General features: G+C 44.4%; 1 protein-coding gene across 2 annotated transcripts in view; it reads right to left on the minus strand.

The window, feature by feature from the left end:
- LRP8 (LDL receptor related protein 8) overlaps positions 1-20617 on the minus strand; it is a 171179-nt gene extending 150562 nt beyond the window's left edge. The window contains exons 1-2 of one of the 2 annotated variants that reach the window (XM_071436758.1): positions 20443-20617; positions 19464-19583 (exon numbers count right to left, since the gene is read on the minus strand). In XM_071436758.1, coding sequence (XP_071292859.1) covers positions 19464-19583; positions 20443-20512 — 190 coding nt within the window. In that variant the 5' untranslated portion in view covers positions 20513-20617. The remainder of the gene's footprint in view (positions 1-19463; positions 19584-20442) is intronic. The other variant, XM_071436757.1, reaches the window with a different exon arrangement.
- Between the last annotated feature and the right edge of the window lie 868 nt (positions 20618-21485).

Raw genomic sequence — 21485 nt, forward strand, 5'->3', positions numbered from 1 at the left:
GGCTGGGTCTGGAGTTGCTTGTGAGAATGCTTTTAAACACACTCATTAGTTGCAACTAGTGGCATTAGAGTCATGGATTGGTTGTGTTTTTCAGTACTCATCTTCAGAAGAGTACTAAATGGGAGGTAATCAGATGAGGCACCAGACCAAAAGTTTGTGTAATACTAAAGTCAAATGGAAGAGAAAGAAGTTCCAAGTCCTGAAACCTTACTGTGAGGATTTGGACTGGAAAGATGGAGATCCTATTGAAGATGTTATTAAACACCCAAAAGGTATAGCTGGATAGCTCTGGTTTGGTAACTGCCTATGAAATACTTTGCACTTAAAATACTGCTTAATCTCTAGCCAGGGGAAGCAGTCACCAAGAAGTGTCACTCCTGCTTGGGCAGGGAAGTGGTCAGAGGCTGAACTCACCCAACGGCTTTTTCTTTCATAAGCTCTGCCCCATGTCCTGCTCCTTTCTGCAGGAGGATTTCAAAGGCAAAAAAAAAACCAAACCACATTTCCCCTCTGGTTTTGGTGCTGCCAAAACAGGTCTGCAGGGGAGATTCTGTCACTGCTCTGTTTGCAGACGTAGAGGCAAAGATTGCCAGATGACCCTAAATACAGGAACTGAGCAGAGAACATTGTCCTTCTGCAGGCCACACATTATCTTTTCTGGTCTCTGTACCTGGGACTACCAGCACCCATCACCCTGGGCCACTTGACCTGAATTCCAGGCAGCTGCTGAGTCACCACTAGACCAGAGGGTAAGAGGAGAGTCCTCCTTATGTCATTCCTACAAAATATGAAAAGCATTTTAAAGCAACTCAGATCAGATATTCAACAAAACCACCAAGTAGTACCCACCATGATGAAAAATCAAATTTAAAATGTCCCATGAGGTTAGGAAAGTCATGAGCCCAAGAGCAACGACTTGATAGGAATGCAGTATCATGCCAAAAACCTTGGGTGGGGGGAAGAGAGAGAGGAGCGTGAGCAATTGTCACATGTTAATGGAAAAACTAATGTCCTCCCAGCTCCTGCATAAACCCACACAGATAATCCCAGAGGAGAGCAGAGCTTGAAATATGAAATGTGAAAGTCACAGAAGTTCAAATTCTTACTGAGGATTAAATTGGACTTTTTATACTGACCAATAACACAGCACCACAAGAGACACTCTAGAGAGCCCAGAGGTTAAATCAAGATCTAATCTACTCTGAAGATTAATGATCTTCTATCAGGAAGTGTCCCAATATAAAATATGTGTTAGCCTCAGACACATTTGGCTGCATTGGATTCAAAGTTCAGCTATTGGTGCTGATGATCAGCAGCTGAGTTTCCAAATTTTAAGCCCTTTATAGCTTTGTGAGACTTTTCTACCTCAGAGATCAAAGAAAAGAAACTGTCCCAGCAGGTACTAAAATATTACAGAGTGCCCCTTGCACGATCTCCCTGCTGTTTCCCATGGGAGGAGCAGGGCACTGCTCCCACTCCTCCTTGCAGAGCTGCTGCTCCATGTGGGAAGGTCTGGAGAGCTTTGGGCTTTGCAAGTTCATCCAGCATCCTTGGAGCACAGCTCTGACCAGATAATGGAACCTTTTGGAGGGATTCTTTGGAAAGATCAAGTGAAAACTGAAACAGACTTTGAGCTTTGTCAGAAACAGAAATTGGATATTCATAGCAACCCTCTGCCATATTTATTTGCTTCTCTCCTCTCTCAAAGCCCCTGAGAGAGAACTGCAGAAACCACTGGAAGTAAATGAGAGGAAGGAATTGAACGTTCCTGTGCAGCAAGCACAAGGAGGATTCACCCTGGATGGGAGATGAGAGCAAAGTCACTCAGATGACTCATTTGTCAAGATGATTTCCAAATTATTGCAACATTTAAAGAGGAGAAACGTGCAGCTCTCAAACGTGATTCTGACAAAAGTGATGTGAAAAATAAAACTATCAGAGCAGAAGAGTGCTATGACAATGAAACCTCTGGAGAAAAAAAGAAAGAAAACTCTTTGACCAGGACTTTGTAGAGACATCAGGTGACTCTTAAAATCGTGACTGTTGTTGCAAGATCAGCATTAATTCTGAAAACTAACTAGCTCTTCTGTGACATGAGCCAAGAGAGGAACAAAATATTGATTGAGTGAGCTTCAGGATTTATTTATATAAGGATCTGATTGCCAGGTTCATTCTTATGCAAAGCAGAGAAAGATTTTTCAGCACGCATTTTAAAAAATTAGATCTAAAAATAACTTTATGCTTTGGCTTTCCTTGTAAAATGCCTGGGAGTGCTTGCTCAAGCTTCTTCCTTCAGTAGTCACTAAGAAAGCAAGAACCAGATTGAGGAAATCCCTGACACTTCCAGTAACTTCAAACTGAAGATGAGTTTGCTCTGAATTGGAACATAACTGACCCAAGTGAGCCTCAGTAAGACAAATATGAAACTTGTGCCCATTTCTGATGCTCAGTTGAAAGCACACCCCAATACCTCTGTATTGCTTTGAGCATGGAGTATTTTTCCACATCCATTCACTCCTGCGAAGCTTTGAAAGCTTAAATTTTTTAGTGTTGTGTCTCCAGGTCCTTCCTTGAAGCTGTTGTTGCTTCTGGTACCACATCTTTCTGAAGCTGTAAAAACAAACCCGTGTGCTGTACAGGAGTAAAGCCAGGAGGAGTGACCCAGCAAAGTCATTTCTGAAAGAGCCTCAACATCCCCGAGAATGAAAGCAAATTAGCTTGGAAAGGCAGAAGACCAGCTCCCTAAGCCCTTGTCTGTGCCACACAGGAACACCTGATGGCATGAGCAGGGAAAGCACCTCTGCATATAACATTAGTCAGTTCATTAAAAACTCAGATGGAACTCTTTGATAAAAATATGCAACCTCCACTTAATAGCTTTTTACATGTAATGCTTTAAAAATCAAAACATAGGTTTTTTCATTAACAGCTGCAGTGGGAGAAGCACACCATCTTGTGTGGTGTGATAAAACTAAGCAAAACCACATCTCCAGACCAGAAAGTGCCATGAAGAACAGTTTGTACTGTGCAAAACCAGTCCTAGGTCACTCTTAGCATACATCCATACTTACAGTGCATAGCCTTGTTCCTATCTGGCTGTTTATAAAATCCTTTTTCTCCCTTTAGCAAGCAGCACAGCACAAGGCTATACACAACAGAATGCAATTCTGGGATAATGGTATCATTCTGTTTTCCATGGGGACTTGTTCAAATTGTTTTGTCTCAGGAGAACAGAGTGAAGAATCTCACCATCAGTACTTCCTTGCAAACACTTCTGCTCTTTTTGAAAAACCCACAACACATTTTGGTGCAGAGTAAAAACTCAGTACTAAGCAGCTGAAATAAATTCTTGAGAGTAAAACCACTCATTTCTAAAGCTCTTAGTGAAGCATTTACTGCTTAAATCTGGTATGAGATCTTGAAGTTCTTACTGCATACAGAAGACTGGGAATTTGCCATTTTCCTACATAAATAGAAAGCAAGTGCACCCAGGAGTAAATCTTTGTGGCCAGAAACAGGCAGGCATGCTGCAGTGCAGCCTTCCACAACATCTGCTCTACAAACCTAATTATCCCTCACTGCACAGATGCAAAAGACATCTGAAATGTTGGCACTTGAGACACATAGATAATTTCAACTCCCTTTAAAATTAACTTTTTATCAAAAAAGAAAAGCCATGCTGAAGTATTTCTGTTAGTGATGAACAAAACCAAAGTCAACAAAATCTGGTCCCAGCTCATTCTCATATCAGATAAATCACATCTGCCCCATATTAGTGTTTATTCTTACTGCTCCTTAGACTCAGTCCTCAGTGGGATGATCTGAAACTGTGCTAATACAATCTATTACAATGCAGCCAGTTCTTCATGATTTGGCAGCTCTTTTTGAGTCCAGAGTGCAAGAACCTCATTTAGGCTTAGCAGAAATACAGAAGTCCTAAAATCTAGATAAGAACATCATTTCCAGAGGGAAATGTTAAATTAAGCTCACCTTCTAGTAGCTACAAGGGCACTGGTGGGCACTGGTCCAGCTACTGGTGGCCCTTTTATTTGCAGATTCCCTCTTCAGAACAAATTACATTCGAAATTTGGGAGAAGTTTTAAATTGGTTTACAGACACAAAGTCAGCAAAGAAACATATTTAAGTGAGACTGAGATATGTGGCTGTACAAAAGCAGACAGCTTAAATCATTTAAGAAATCGTATCCACAAATCTCTTTTCTCAAGTGAAGACATCTTTCTCTCTTTGTCTCTGAGGAACTTTTATTCATCTCATTGCTCTTGAATTTTCACTAGCAGTCAAGTGGCAAGCTGCCAAGTACCTCACAGTTGGCTGGAAGCATGGTCACCTACAAGCTAATTGATGCCACAGAACTTCCCTCCAGGATGCCATCTGGGTTGCATTCAATATTCTTACTGGATTCAGAAGTCTGTCCCTCTAAACTTGAAAGCTGCTTCTCTTGACCGAACGCCAGCTTGCTGATTTTGTTTGCAAGCACACACATTTAACTAAACAGCAATACCAAGCTCCTGTTCCACTCTTTTGACCATTTATCGACTGCACTATTCTACAAAAATAAAGACAATCCACTTCCCCATCTCACATGAGGACAAATTGGGAAAATGAGAGCTGAAGGAGGCTGTCAATGAAAGCTTGGAAAGGGATTTTATACCAAGTCCCTGCCCCTGCCTGATCAGGCACATTTTAATTCAGCTAGGTACCCTGCTCTCAATGCATACCCTCAGTGACTATAATGGGACTTCTTGTTTTCATTTTTAAAAATAGGGCATTTACAGAATAACCTTAGTATTACTTTTGGGGCCTATCTGCCCCACTAACAATCAGACAGGTAGAGAGGCATTTTTACTTTCCTATTTCTACTATTGCAGCAGAGAAGCACCTTCATGATGTGCAGCTGCACCCTGCCATGTCTCTGCATTGACAGCAGGAGTTTCCTGCATGCAGCCAGTTCCATGGCAAATAGCAACAGTAAGTAAATGAAAAGGTGAGGAGCCCAATCCCACAGGCTGACACCACAGGCTCTCTGCAGGGAGCACTTTTCCAGTGGAGACCTGAGGGCAGAACTGTCCAAAGCACCACATGACCCTCCAACAGGCCTGGCCCCACCTGCCTGTTCCCCCTGAAAACTTTCCCTGGAATGGCCTTCGTGAGCAAAGATCCTTGCAAGAGCAGTACAGATTTACTCCACGGCCACCTGCCTGGAAATTCTTTGTACTAGAACAGATTTGGCAGGACTGAGTCACGATTACCTGCTCTTCATCTAGAGGAGAGGCAGCATGCTGGAAAACTCCAGGGCAGTTTATTTGACTGTAATTACTCAGACATAATGCTGTTGGAACAAAAGGCCAACCTGGCAAAAGCTCATCAAAGCAAATCTCCATCAAGTTCATTCACTTCTAAACAAATGCACAGCAGTGATAGAGATGGAGAGTGCCTACTCACATTTGGCAATTCTTCCTGCCCATTTTTTGCAGTCAAACAAAAGAATCTGGAAGTGTTTTATTACCTATATATTACAGAAGTACCTATTATATTACAAATGTACTGGAAGTGTTTTAGTACCTATATATTACAGGCAAATCCTGTTAATGTTACCTGAGAAAGGGTAGTGAAAGAGCAGGATGAAAGTTGCATTACTGACGTAACAGAATTAAAGAGGTTTACACTGACTCACTAAATACCCACACAGCAACAATAAACTCACTTTGAACTCACCAAGAGTTCTGCTGTGCAATCTAATAGCCTGCAGCTTAGCAGGAAAAACCACGTCTCCAAATGGCTCAGGCTTGGAGTTTTCTTGCTTTGCTTTTTTGTCAGTTGAATATATTGCACAATAGCTAAACCAGAACATGAACCTAAAGTTTTTTCATAAGCAAGTGGATTAAAGCAATAATATTGAGACTTTCCAAGCCATATTCAGCCATGGATACAATATTGTCAGGCAGGGCAAGGAGCTTTAATTGGGAATACTCAACCCAGGCAATAGTTCAATTTTGTGGGACAGAGGAACACTGCTCATATTTCTTGGGTCTATTCCTGCTATGAGAGATGACACTGGAGAAATTTTAGTTGCTGTGCTGTTCAGGGCAAGGTGAGCACCACAGGCACTGGCAAAGTCAAAGCCACAGTGAGGATTCTCCTGCCATAAGCAGATTCTCAATAAAATTTAAATATCATGTTAACCTTGCGATCTCCTGCATTTCTAGACTTCCTGTGAAAGTTCAGGCCTACACCCTGCACCTGTACCACACTGAGAGCTCTGTGTGTTTCTGCTCCAGAAAGAAGAGACTCATAAAGTTTAGCACAGGAAGAACTTGCTTTAGCCATAGAATCCACTGGAGCAAGCTTGGCCCCTTCCCCAAAGAGCAGAGATGCAAATGCAGACTAAGCAGTCTAAGAGAGCAATTTTACACCATCCAAATTGAAAGCAAGATCACTACAAAACTAGGGGTATCACAAACTAAACTATGCCTGCAATTGATCATTCCTTCAGCAGGACACTGGCAAACACAAGCAAAAGAAGGACTGGAGACAGACTGAATGGTCAATAAAATATGGATGGTTTCTATTTTCATGGCTTGCCAATGGCAAGTTCTCACACAACATTGTAGCTGGGGGATGCATGAGATCAGGAATGGAATGAAGCTGTACTTTCACCCCTAAAACAGAATTAGAGAGCAGTTAATCCTTACTTGGAACAAAACAGTGGTCCAAGGCCAGAACTTGTATTGTAGCTCCACAATGATTCTCTATGCACTTCTGGAGGCTAAAAGAAAGACAGGGTAATACCCTGGTGAAAACTGCTGCAGAAAACATTTTGTGAACACCACAGGCCTGAAGCCATTGATTTTTGAGTTTGCAAAGGTTTCTTATTGTCAGTTGTGACTGTTTGTAACTATGAAGGAACAAAGATCCCTTGAAATATCACTTCAAACTCATGTTTTATCCAGCATATTCCCCTGCCAACACTGTTCCCCTCACCATTATTTCACAGGCACACCTCAGGAGATAAAATGGACCTGAGGTAAAGCTCTGCCTGGCTGGGGAGGGTGGCCCTGTGGAGAAGCCCTGGCCAGCTCAGCTACATGGGCACAGCCCCGTGCTCACAAAGCCAGCCAGGGCTCTTCTCTTGGCCCAACCTCGTGGACCACCCTGATCCATCTCCTTTCAGCCCTTCTGGGCCCACAGCAGCAGCTTTTCCAGCTAAGAAACCTCAATCTCAACAGAACTACACCAGCAGGGAGAGGGTCAGCTCTGTGCTCTGAAGCTGCAGGACCAAGCTTTGTCAGCAATCTAAATTAACCAATCAGCATTTCCTCAGAGACTTCTGCAGCAGCAAGATCAGGCTGAGCCCTCACACAGACAAGCTGTTTTCTCTCTTCAACTTTCACCATCAGAGAACAGCACTGTCCACAGATTAAAGTAATGAGGAACCCCCAGCAAACATCACAATTAATAAGAGTGGAACACACAGCAAATATCTTCCCCAAATCCCAAGACACTCATCATTTAACATTTTGGATTCTAACAGTATGAGTGAAATGAGATCCTCCATCTTCCACTTCATAACCAGTAAGAAATATCACTCTCTCACACACAGAGTCCTAATAGGTGTGAATCATCTCCTTCCCATCTACTGACGAGAATTTATCCAGCTAAGACAGTGAAACCTGCATCATTCTTACATGTCAAAGTGCTGTAAAGATCTCTGCTATTATAAAAGCAGAGGAAAAAACCCAACACAATGGCAGATAATCCCAACTGATTACTGTAGAAAAGTGACATTTACACATGCCCTTTTTCTATGTAAAAGGTCAAGCTGATGCACCAAAACCTTTCAGCTACAGGAAAATTCATCCCCAGCCATCTCCAGAAAAGGTGATACAGCTCTCACGTGTACCACAGTCACAAAAAATGGCCATAAATTAAATTAAGGGAATTCCAATTTGTTGCTCTGGATCTCCCCAGGTTTGGTATTCCTCTCAGGAAACCTAATCCCACATGGCTTCAGTAGAAACAAGTAGCAAGGAGAGAACCCTTTTCAAAAACAACACAGCAAGATTCTGCCCTAAACCCCTTGCTGAATATGTTTCTAATGCCACATTCAAACTCACACTCCCCCACAGGATGCAAAACACACTTTTGTAGCAAAGGGGGAAATTAGGTCCTGTACTTGGCTGCCTTCCTCCCCCTCGGTGGTTTTCACTGTCAGAGAAGCATCTTTTTTGCATTCCAAAATTAACCCTGTGATATGATGATGAAGCCTGCACAACGTGGCTCAGAAAAGGAACCAGGAAGCAACAAAGATCACTGCTCAATCCTCATTATTATGGACAACTCACTGACAGCTATCCAGCCTGCTTGGAAAAGGAAAGAAAGCAGTCTTCTAAAAGGATATTTTGGTTTCAGGTTTTCTTGACTCCTCCAGGGCACTGAGCAGGCAGGGATGAAGCTGCCAGGGCAAGAGCACTGTAAGCCAAGGACTCCATAATCCCCAGCACAGCCCTGACTCTTGCTGCAGGAATGCAGCATCTCCCATGGTGCTGAATATCTTAGTGCTGACCTTGAAGCTGAAGTATCAAAACTGTGCAGTGACAGCAATGGCTTTTGTTCTGTGATCACACATCCCTGGGGCACTGCTTGCCAGTGCACCTCACAGTGCCCAACAGCCCTCAACTGGAATCAACAGAAGGCAAGTGTGGAGCTCCTCATCAGCTCTGGAATCCTCCAACACTTGTCACCCTGGCAGCCTCAACCTGCATTTCAGTCTCAAAATATAAAAAATACTGTAAATTAAGTAATTAGATCTGGGCAAAGTGAACCTAGCTGCTTCTTGCCAGCTGAAGTACAGCATTTGTGCAGGAATTATTAATCCTTTCTACGAGCATTAGCACAAATAAAGGCTTGCAATATTCACATGGCTGCATGCATAATTGAATGTGAAGAAATGCTGCTGCTCTCAGCCAAGCTTTGCAGAGTCCCCTGCGATGCCTGAGCGAGGGAAGGTGTTAACAAAGGCTTTGTGCATTGCTGCTGAGGATGGGCACCCTGTGAAACACAGCCATGAGAATCAACAGCCAAACTCATGGGGAAAGACTGGAGGAAGAGCAAGGCAAGAAGACACTGGGAAAGGCTCCATATTGCTCAGGCATAGGCTTGTCCACAACCATGGAGAAAAATTAATACCTTATTTATCATTTCCCTCTAGAAAAGGGTGCCCCAGGATTTCTCCCCTGCTCTACACACTCTCTTTGAAGTGCCATGCCACAATCAGAAACCCTGCAGTCAAGAACTGGACAGATATGATTCTTTTCAACACCTGTCAATGCAGCTCCTTAATCCTAATTTAACTTCAGGGATCAACACGCACTGGCACCTTGGGCAAATACACATATTATTTTATAAAAAAATAGGACAGATTTCTGTGTTAAAAGAGCTCTTGTGAAAAGGTGGAACAGAAATCATCCAGCAAAGAACTTGAAGTAAAGAAACTTCAACACATCAATGTGATCCTGGCAGAGATTGGTGCAGAGGTTCCCTTTGAAACTCCTTATTTACCAGGTGCCAAAGAGCAGTTCCCATGTAGGTTACACATCCTAAATCACCTACAGAGCCCACCCTGTGTAAACTTCAGAGTTGTGCAATCTAAACTGTACCTTTGCTGTTTTACACGAGAAAGGAAGAAGGAAAAGAGTAATAAAATAAACAATAAAAAATTAAGCTCCCTCAGTTATCTTTGTTCCTTCCAGAAAATTATACATTACTAATAATTTATGGAGGAATGGGTACACAGGTGATTAGTTCAGTAGTCTGTGCTCAGATAACAGCAAGGCGTGGGCAGGAGGTGAAGGAGGCTTGAATAGAAGTTAGAATGGAAAGAGCTTCTTTAGCAAACCAGAAGTCTGTGGTGTGCAATTTCACAACTGGCACTTTTGGCCAGCTGAAGAAGTGGCTGCAGTGATGTCTGTCTGTACACAGGCTATGCTTCAGGATCTGTTGGAATGTAAAAAAACAAAGCTCATTTTGGAACACAGAAGTATTATGCTCCTCCTCAAGCACCTGTATTTTCTGTGTCCAATACTAAATACAAGAAGTGAGACATTTGAAGCATTTCTTGCACTTGACCAACACTAAAATTTTGGAACAGTGAGTTGTCTCAACACCGGGGTTTTTCTGAATATTTTACGACTGTATATGATAAAAGCAAAGGTTAAATCCTTGAGCAGTCATTTAATCCAAGGAACACAATTATGTGTGTAAAACAACGTGATAATAGAGCTGAAAAAAAGAAACTGGGGACTTTCTTCATGAGTCACTAATGTCCACAATGAGTTGCTGAATCACTCTAGAGCCTTGGGCAGAGGGTAACTTCCCCAAGCATCAATTTTCATGTCCCTGAGATAATATTTAGCCCACTTTTATGGGAAGATTCATAGAAAGCTGAACTGCTAAGCAGCCACAGGATGACAAATGTGTAATGAGCAGAACACAAGCACACAAACAAGAATAGAAGCTCTGAGTTACAGAGGCAGGAGGTGTATTTCTTGGCCTATATCAGTCAGCGCTGACATTTGCTATCAAAGAAACTGGGCCATTTCTCTGTTTATAAGTAGCTCTATAGATCAACTGTGATTCAGGATGAAAAGTCTACAGGAACAGTTGTAAATTTACATCCAAAATTCTTATTCTCAGTGCAAGCATATTCACTACTCCTGCTGTAGCTGATTTTTTTGGTGTTAACTACTCCCTGGATCTCACGGAGTACATCATATCTGGATGGAACACATCCAGTAAATCCAGCAATGTTTACTGATATACAATCTCTGCTCAAACAGCAAGCCAAGCAGCTGGAATCTATCATAGGAGACTCATGCTACACATTTGGAAAGATGCCTACAACCTTACTCACCTAGATCAACAAAAACAGAAAAAAGCCACCAAAGAAATTAATCCCATTAACTTCATACATGGAAAGAAAGACAGACAGAAAACCTCAACTGGGTAATGCACAGCAGGACAAAGACTTGGGATCAAACAAAAAGTTTAATTCACCCCTTGAAATGAAGCAAAGTATCACCTTAGTGTACATCACACTACACATTACATATCAAGGAAGGCAGCATGAAAAAAAGTATAAAACAAGGCCAGTTAAAATAAAATACAAAGTTAAAACCTGGAACTGGAACAGTTATATAAATGAGGGACACAGTAGAGTTAAGAGTTTACGGCCAGTTGTACACACCAGTTTCTTCAACAATTATTTTCATTGATAAATCTGGGCTATATGCTACATGTAAAGGAAAAGAAGTCTTCAACAATGCAACATTTCAAATTTAACCAAAATCAAGATAAAACTTCCACCTATTACTATGAATTTTCAATATACACTTTCACTTCTTTCACTATTTTGCAAGTAAAAGAAGTAACACCCACAGAAGATACACAAACAAAGCTAGAACTCAAGAAAAAGATAAAGAAACTTACAGCAGGCAAAATTCTCACTCAGGATGGACAAAATTCTGCAGCATTAACAAATTCAATGTTAAATAATATATCTATCTTTAAAAAGTAATCACAACAGCACAGAGAGCAGTTGCCAAAAAGAGCCCTTCTGGTTCTGCAAGTACAGGACTGTGCTCCTGCTGCCATGGAAACTGAGTCCCTCACTGCTCTGGTCCTGGTACAGTGCCACACATGCTCTCAAGCATTTAATAAACATTAATAATGCATTAAATAATATTGAAGTATCAGAAACAGAACATCTAAGAAAAAAAATTGGCAATAAAACTCACTTTACATGGCTGCAGCCCAAAGCCTTGTAAGCCTTGCTCCAAGCCAGCTATAAATCCTGTTCTCTCCTAGTTTCTAACACTTGCTCTTGGCATTAAGTGTGAGGTTAGACTGACTGCCAGGCCTTAGCTTAGGCTGAAAATAACCAGGAAATCTGGAGGAAAAACTGCAACCCTTCCACTTGTCCAACAGGTACCTCTGCAAGGAGTTGTGTGTGTTGAGCACTGGCCTGGTAGGCAGGAGGCCTCATTTCTGTTCTTGGCTTGGCTGCTGACTCTTGTCTCCAGCTGAGTCACTCTGGAGCAGAAGAGCTCTATCACCATTTATTCACCTCTTCATGAGAAAAAGGCACAGGGCTGCCAGATCTGCCACAGCTCTGGGAAGGAAAGTCATGGGCCTTGCCAGGAACAGAAGCACAGTCTACCAGGGCATCATTACTAAGGCAAGAAACAGGATGTCTCACCCTGAGGGACCATCAGTGACAGAGCTCACAACTCTCCTTTAAAAATCTTTTGACTTCTTGCACCTTAAAATCTGGCTTTTGAAAATATGTCAGTATGCAAGGGCTTAGTTTTATTTTTCAACTAGCTTACAGTATTATTCTAACTTCTAAAGTCTAATCAGGTTTTTATCGCTTGCATTTCAGACTGAATTTCTCACAGAGTAGAAAATCTGCATTAATTTTATCACAGGGCCTTTTACCCTTTTCCCCTCCCTTGTGGGTATCTACATATTAATAATTTTAATGGAAAATAGAGAGCTAGAAAAACTACACTCAGCTTTTCCAAGACTTCCCTCACATGCACCATAAAATAGTGAGGATTTCCCTTTGGCTGGAAGCAGCTGTCTGCCCTGGGAGCAGAGCACACCAGAGCATGCAGGCTCCTCTTCTGCCAAGGACCAGCTACTGCACAAGACAACAAGCAGCAACCCACATCTGCATCTCCATCACCAAACTCAACTTACTGATTTGTTTTCCTGGGCTAAGGAAAAAATGAAAGAACAACTGACATCTTACAGCATTTTATAAGGCAGACACAGGAAAGCAGAACTGAGCAACAGCATGCTTTGGGAATATCTTTGAAATTACCAGGGAAAAGCCGCAGGGAAATGGGAAAGCTGTAGAGAAGAAAAGGACACCAGTAAAAGGATCAGGAGAACTTCACACCAAATCAATCCTACCACAAATGCATCCCTAACACAACATCAGTCTCTGAGGCACACCAAAGACATGGTAGATTTGTCAGTGAATTCAAAAAGCTGATGGTATTGAAAAGGCCAGCAGAAACAAAAGCTGGGTGTCTGCTGAGGGAATCAATAATAGTTGGACATTTTTCAGGTGTAACAGAGTGTTTAATGGTCCTTTAGGTGGACAATGGAGTCACAAAAACTTATTATTTCTAGCACTGGGAATCTCTTAGTGTAGGTGTATCAAATAAATGTGTTCACCAACACATTACACTTGGTTTCTCTGGTCTCAAAATTGCAGTTTGAATAAACTTTGGAACATTTTCTGATTAATATTAAATTATCCTAAGTATCTTCCCCTCTTAACATCAATCAGTCAGAAATTACATTTCTAACCTGTGCTGAGGCTGGGTCTAGAACACTGCAGACACAAGAGAACTGGTCTGCATTGACTTTTCATAGAATCACAGAATGGTTTGGGTTGGAAGGGACTCTAAAGAGCATTAGTTCCAAAACCCCTGCCATAGGCAGGGACACCTTTCATTAGACCAGGCTGCTCAGTGCCCCAGCCAGCCTGGCCTTGGACACTGCCAGGGATGGGGCAGCCACAGCTTCTTTATACATTAACATACTTTGGATTAAATTTACCTACCTTGGCTCAAAATGTAGAATATGCTTCTATCCTCTGAAATGCCAGCTCTGAGCTCTCTGATAAACAAACCAAGTCATGTTGGTTTCAACTGCACTCTCATAATTTCCTTCTTGAACTTAATCATTACATTGATTTCCCGTTCTCCTTGACCTCAGGAAAACTTTTCAGCTCACAGCTCATTCCTGTAACTGTATCTAGAGCAACTCTTGTGCCTTCTTGCTGTAGCACAGCACCACTGCATAAAACCAAGTTCACTTCCCTCAGTAACCATAATGTCCCCAGTGGCTCTCCCAGCTCTCTCTTCTGCCTTTTCAGTGGTCCCATCTCAGTTCTCTCTTTCTTTTCCAGACCATGAGCAGGAGTGATAGAAAATCACCGCCTTGTAGAAAGCAGTCTGCATCTAGACTGCTTAATAAATAAAGTGCATAAATAAAAGGGCTCAAGAAAATGTCCCAGGAAATAGGGAAATGGAGAAGGGCATGTGCTTAAAACTTCATTTTCTACATAAATGTTGCAGCAGCAGGTTGCACTAACAGGGAAGGTAATCCAGACACCAAAAACATGCAAGTTAGTTTTTTCAGAGCAAATAACAAGAATATAATGAAAAATGAAGATAAATGAATAAAGACATTCACTGTGGAGCACAAGAAGTCAGTAAACTGGTTTTGAGCCTAAGCTGGACATGAATCCAGTACAGACCAGGACAAGCAGGCAGCAGCCACACAGAAAAGCAAACAAGTCCTGCCTCTCAACACCAGTCTTCCAAGTGCTTCCAGTTTTGGGATAAGCATGCAAGCTGGCCACACAACACAGTTAAAATGTCACTGACACAATCAAGAGCATGGGACCGTGCATGAGTCGGGGAACCCTAAAACTCCACGAGGTGACATGCACAGGATCTCCAGGGCAGCAGCAGCAATCACTCAGCATACAGGACATGGCTCAATATGAAACAGAAAGAGAAATTGCAGCAATGCATAACAGAGGACAAAAAGTTATAGAATACATGTGGCATTGTGAGTGCCTACTCACAATGGTCACACCCCAAAAGTTGCAAGCCTGGCACACCATTACACTCCTGCACTTCAAAGCCACCCAGACCATACTTAACTCTGCACAGGATCCAGAATTTAGTTTTCAAATGGGCTTTTTGATATGTTTTTACTCCCAAATTCCAGCTCTACTGAAACCTAAACTGACAAGCATAGAGACCATGAGGCTGCCTCCTGGGCTTCCACACCAGCAGCAAGAGTCAAACTCTGCAGACTCTCTGTACAAAGCCAGTGGAAGCACAGGACTCCTCCTTCCTCCCAGTTGCAAGGGAAATGTGTCTCAGCTACACAGCCACCTTCTGTAGCCACAGGCAGGCAAGGGCTGAGGTAGGGGAGGTTTGCTGATGCCACATGTTTACCTTGCATTCTGTACACAAGGGAACAGTTTTTGAAACAGTAACTCCCTTCAGACTGCATCTCATACCTGAGGCAGCCTCAACCCTGTCTATAAAATATCCCCATGAGCAGTCCTCACCAGCAAGCAACACCACAGAAAGGATACCAGTGCAAAGGTGGAAAATGGAGCTTTAAACAAGAAATAGCAATTCTGCATTTGGCTGTGTCCCCCTGCAGGCAGGTATTACAAAGCTGAAATGATCCTGCAGCTTGTGTTTAATTTTAGGAAACTGGTTAAGCTACTGATTGCTTTTTGCAACTATACTCTTTGCCACATTTAGTGTTATTCAACAGTGAAGCATTTAAGCAGAGATCCTCCAGTTTCTTTCACCCACACTCAGGTCTGGGTTAAGATAAATCATACTTAAATCATAAAAATAAAATCAAACAGCTATCAAAGTAAGAGCTCCTATTTTGCATCAAATATATTGCATCTGGCAGCTGTTTGCAAGGTCTTCCTTGTTTTCTGCTGGCTACAATGGCAAGCAGGAATAAACTTGTAAAGCTGGGGGAAAAGCCTCCAAGAGCCACTCCCCCTTCAGAACAGAGCTCTAGGATTTTCCCTTCTGGGTGATGTGTCACTCAGCAGCAGCACCCTGGACACACAGCACACACATCCCTAGTCTGACCTGGCTTTGCAGCCTCCACCTTTCCTGAGGGAGACACAGAAAAATGTCAGTACCCCACATTTTGAGTACCTCAGCAAAGAATGCTTTTGCTAAAACACTGTGCCTCAGAAAATGGACATTTTTCCCACTATAAAAGTAGCTTTGATGTTTTATAAAGTTGCTGCTGTACCATTACAAAAAATGTCTCAATGACTGTGCATCTGCAAGCATTGTCTGAAACAGCTTGTAAGAGTCTTTGCAGTGTTTCCAAAGAGAAAAGGTATCACAGAGAAGGACGAAAATGCATCAGAAATCACATTCAGAACTGCCCTGGGGCCCTGCCCTCATTGTATGGACCACATTTAGTGCAGATTGTGGCATTGTAAGCTGTAAGTTGTGACCAGGATTTTGTTTTTCCAGGCCTACACAGACTGGACTGAGCCCAGGCAAATCCTTTTGCATAGAGCAGAACAAATAGTTTTAGGACAGGCTTAAACTCTGCAGTAGGTACCCAAGATGTCTAATTCCAAAGTTTACAACTTAATTTCCCCAGCAACCCAAACAATGTAACTTCCACTGGTTATCTCTCTGGAGTTTAGCTTCCTTTCCAAAGATACATTTTAAGGAACATATCTACTCCCTTTTTGCCTTCCTTTCTTCAAAATGGTTTAACTTTCTGAAAACATGACAGCAAAACAGCATCTTCATATTTAGGCAATCTGTTTACTGCTTTATTTTTATATATTTCTACAATGCACACAAATTAGTGTTTTCTCCTTCTCTCTTGTTAACACTTCACAAGTCATGTGCCTACACACAATGAGCACCATCTCCTCCCTTCCTGGCAGCCTCCTTGGCCACTGTTGTTTTGCTAGCCCAGAAACCCAGTCCTGGATAAACTTAACACACCAAAAAACTAGTGCTGCCTCCAGGTCCATGTTTGCTCTATTAACTCACACATCAGTCCTATGGGAGATGAGTTGAACTACCAGCCACGACAGAAAAGGATTACTCAGTTGAAATCAAATGCCAAGGATGCAATATACTTTGATTACTGAAACATTCTCCTTAGAATCCAAAACATGATGCCAGCAAATCATGGGGACTCAGAGGATGGGGGAAACAGGGACAGACACAGGACACAACACAAAGGGGACACAGACAACAAACAAATAAAAATTCAGTCTTGTGCAAAGATGATTTCTAGTTGGAAGCCCACAGAGTCCTGCCAAAAAAAAAATCAACTCTTTCCAACTATTTAAGATATTCTTGGTTACAAAATTTTCCAGTGTATTAGACCGTCTGCCACAAGGAATTGGTTTCACAAACCAATTCTTCACAACATAAAGACCATCCTGTCTCTTTAAAAAGGGAGAATTTACACAAGCAGCAATGAGCTATTACAAATACATTATCAGCTCTGGGAAAGAGAATCATCAAGTAATTACAGAGGTTATCAGGGTCCTTATCAGTACTCACTGCCAGCAGGCTACCTGCATATTCATTTCCCTCTCCATCACCACTCTAGCATGCTGAGTTTTCCAAAATAGTTTCTTCTATTGCATATGTTCATAAAATAGTTTTAAAATAAATATCTGTTTATTACAGCAGTGATAACAGAGGCGGTATCTAGAAGTGAAAACATGGAATGTATTTTTTCACCCAGTGAGTAGAACTCCAAACATTCCATATGCTGAAAAACAGTACGCACTTTCAAAATAAAGCAGCGTTCAGAACAATTTAAGTGAGAAAAATGTGCATGACAAATGTAATTTTTGTCTTTCAGCCTGCTTGAAGAAGCAACTGCAAAGTCTCTCTATTTATGAACTAAATTAACAGTCCATGAGCAATTTCTGTAGTCTGATTCCCAATCAATAATAAATGCCAGATTCTGATTAAAGTGAAGAACATATTTTTACCACCCCCAAACCCAACAACTATAAAACCCCTCTGAAATAAACCTAAATCAGATGCAATAAGCATTCTAACATAGCACAGTCCACACTGAGCTGATGTTCAACAGCATGTTGTTCTACCCTCTTCTGACACAATGCTCAGAGGGCTGCTTATAGGAGACAATAAAAAAGCAGCCCAGATACTGAGCCCCTAACTCATGCAGGGCAAGAGCTAAGGACACGAACACACTCTTCCATGTTGAGTGTAGGGTCCAGAATCCATTCAAGATACTCCTCCAGCCACAATCCCAACCTCTAAAGGCAGCTCCAAAAGCACTGCCCACAGGACACCTGTGCACAGAGGTTTGAAAGAGAAGGCTCCAAGAACACCATTAAATACCTGCTCAGAGATTCTCAGTACTTCTACAGATTACTGTCTCTCTTGGGAAACACAGACACTTCGGAGAAAACTTTCCCAGTTATGGCTACACAAGAGTCCACAGTAGTCCTCAGTCACCCCCAGCTTCCCAGAGTCCTTTGCAATTTGAAACATTCCACATCTAAGTTGCCTCTAAATAGTGCCATTATAATTCCTGTAAGAGCCATTTCTATATCTCAATTAATGCTGCTAACTCCCCAGATCATAAAAAATATCATACATAAAGCCAATCAAGTCCTCTGAAAAAAGACAGCAACCAGAAAGAAATGTTATGGGGTAATCACAGGGAACATCTTGTTATAATTTAAGAGTTTGGGAATCCCTTCTCTCCTTAAACTGATCTACTCAGACTTCACTCCAAATATCACCTGACAGACTTACATGGGAAGATGTTAACAGGAAAATCACACATGGAAAAACACATAACCAGTGACCTTTCTATTTGTGATGTATTCACTGGGTCTATGAGCTTTGAAGAGTTCTCTCACTGAGTGCACATTCAGTGCCTATTATTCTACAGAGATAATTCAAGAGATGTGGTACTTGCTACAATATTTGCAATTTTAAACCCCAAATTAAAGACACTCCTCTTCAAGATTTAGGCGCTGTAATTTCTTTTACAGATGCTTCCTACACTCCATGGCTGAGACAAATTCTCCCAGGCTATCAGAAGCTGTAAGCAAATTAACAGCCAAGTTACAACAGCACAACCATACAAAGTATCCAGAGTTTATGGGTTTCCACTGATACACACCAGGGCCACACCACAGGAGAAGGAACGAGTGCCATTTTCTCAGGACTGGAAGTAAAGCTCTTGCTCTCTCTTCCCTTACACTATGAAGGAATTAGTGTTACATGGCTGACACTGCCGAACCAAGCAGTGCTACTTGTTTATCTGTCTTGTCACCCTGACTGCAAACATATTTAAACACAAGATCCACACCCACCGCACATCTTGTAGGATGATTATGAGTAAGCAACATTTCACATGAGCACCTGCCACTCGCCCTAAGCACGGACTCTTCCGGGGTTGAACATCTCTCCCAACTGCCCCGAGGACACAAACTGCGCTCTGTCTGTTCCTTAGAGGCGCTCTGAGCAGAGGCGCTGCTGGAGGCGAGGGAGAGGCAGAGGGAGGGCAGGGAGCTGCCGGGTGACGGCTGCCGCCGGACTCGCGCTGCCGCCCGGCGCTCCGGGCATCCCGGCCGGGCCGGGCCGGGCCGGGCCGAGCGAGCCGGCAGCGAGGAGCCGCTGCCCCGCGGCGCCGCGTCACGGATCTGCTGCTCCCGGCAGCCAATCGGCGCCGCGGCCGGGGACGGCGCGACTTCATTCACTCATTCATAAAAAAGAGGCGCAGCGCAGCTGGGAAGGGAAGCGCGCCCTTCCCGGCACCCCCGCCCCGTGCGGGGCACGGATACTCACGGCAATCCGCCTCGTCACTGTTATCCGAGCAGTCGTCGTCCTCGTCGCATTTCCAGATGGCGGGGATGCACCGCTCGTTCCGGCACTGGAACTGGTTCTCCTCGCACTCCTTGACGGCGCCTGCGAGACACGGGGCCGCGCCTGGGTCAGCGGGGCGCGCTCCCACGGCCGGGCGGCGGGGGCATCCCGGGGCCGCCTCGCCGCCCGGCCCGGCCGCGGACAACCCGGGCAAGACGCCGGGAGCCGCCGCCGGCCGGGTGGGGGCTGCGGCTGGGCTCGCCAGGACACAGCGGCTCGGTGCGGGGCTGGGGCACAGCGGCTCGGTGCGGGGCTGGGGGAGACGCGCCTCCGCGGGAGCACGGCGGCGATCCCGAAGCTGCTTTGTGCAGGGATAAAAGGGGCCATTCCCGTGCTTCCCCGCATTGTTTTAAAGGCGGAGGGAAAAGGAGTCTGGGAATAGAATATGGTTAAACCCGAAAGACAACAGACAAAGAAAAATTATAAAGCGCAGCGATGCTAGGACCTCCTGCGCATCCGTTGCCGGGGCAAAACGCACCGACACCTGGGGACGCGGGGCGGAAGAGGTACCGGCGCCGTCCCGGGAAAAGGGACCTGACCCAACTAAAGTTGAGGGCGGGGGGAGAACGAAGCAAATCTGCTTTACAGACTCGGTGCCGCGCTGCTCTGATGAGGCACAAATCCCCTCTGAAAGGGATTAAAGGTGGCAGCTCCTGTCACCAGCTCTCGGGCTGCATTCGCCCGCTTGAAGAGCTTGCCCGGCCCCCGTAGGTCGCAACCCCCGAGCGTGCCCGGCCCTCCTAAGGTCCCAAACCCCGCGCAGGGCACCGGGGCGAGCGGGCATCCGCGGCCGCACATCCCGGGGTGCTCGTGCCGGCAGGACGCTCGCCCCCTCCCCGGCAGCGCTGAGGCCGGGGGACCCCGGCGCGGAGGGAGAGCGGCCGCACCGCGCCGGACCCACCTTTGCCGAGGTGCAGCTTGAGCAGCAGCAGCTGGAGGAGCAGCAGCCGGGCGAGCGCTGGCCGGCACATGGTGCTCGCTCCCTCCCTCCCTCGGTGGCAGCGCGCCGTGTGCGGGGTGCGCGCAGCCGGCGCGCCGCTCGCTGCCCGCCCCGTGCCGACTGCGGCCGGCGCCGCCCCCGCCCCGCCGCGCCGCCGCCGTGACGCGCCCCGCTGGGCGGGCCCCGCTCGGCTCGGCCCCGGAGAGCGAGGCGGGCATCCCGCCGCCCGGAGGAGCCCGGAGGGACACCTGCGGCACACCTCCCGCGGCCACCGAAAGGAAGCCCCGCAGCTGGCACGGCCGTGCGCTCCCAGGCCGGGCTGGTCACCCTGGAGCTCTCGCTGGGATAGGCGGGCCTGGGCCCTGCTGGGTCTGACTGGGTCAGGCCTTCAGGTCCTGAGCCTCCCTCGGTGGCCCTGGTACAATGACAGCCTCATTCATGATCTTAATTTTATTAAGCCAATTAAACACGTGGACTTGTTTAAATGGCCTCGAGTCACAAATTATGTGCTCTCCTCATTACTTCAGATCTCCCACTGAGGGGTTTCATTATGACCATACGGATGTGGTCATCTCCACTTAATTGTATTAAAATCAGTGAAACAAGTACCAAGTATTTTAAAGGTGGGCACCTCTCCTCGTAGGGACTGCTTACCCTTTCTACTGCCTAAGCACACGCGGTCTGATCAGTAATAACAAGTGGTTTCCAAGCTATCAGGGCCTTATTTATCACTGCACTTGCACGGTGCTGATGAGAAAGCAGTTCACCGTCTTTAATTAACATCACGGCCTCCTTCATACAGTCAGGATTAACAGTATTCCAGTAATCATATTATGAGAAAATACTTTTCAAGAGTAACTTGAATCTATCATCACAACAGAATTAACATGATTATATGTGGAGTGTCATTAAAAAAAAAATTAATCAAACACTAATTTTACATAAACCAATGTAACAAAGCTTTGCAGTTTCAAAGCCTGAAATGCCATTGACTTAAGAACTGG

This window comes from Agelaius tricolor, unplaced genomic scaffold (assembly GCF_023055355.1).
Source record: "Agelaius tricolor isolate 1412-34295 unplaced genomic scaffold, bAgeTri1.0.p SCAF_11, whole genome shotgun sequence".
Classification (NCBI taxonomy): domain Eukaryota; kingdom Metazoa; phylum Chordata; class Aves; order Passeriformes; family Icteridae; genus Agelaius; species Agelaius tricolor.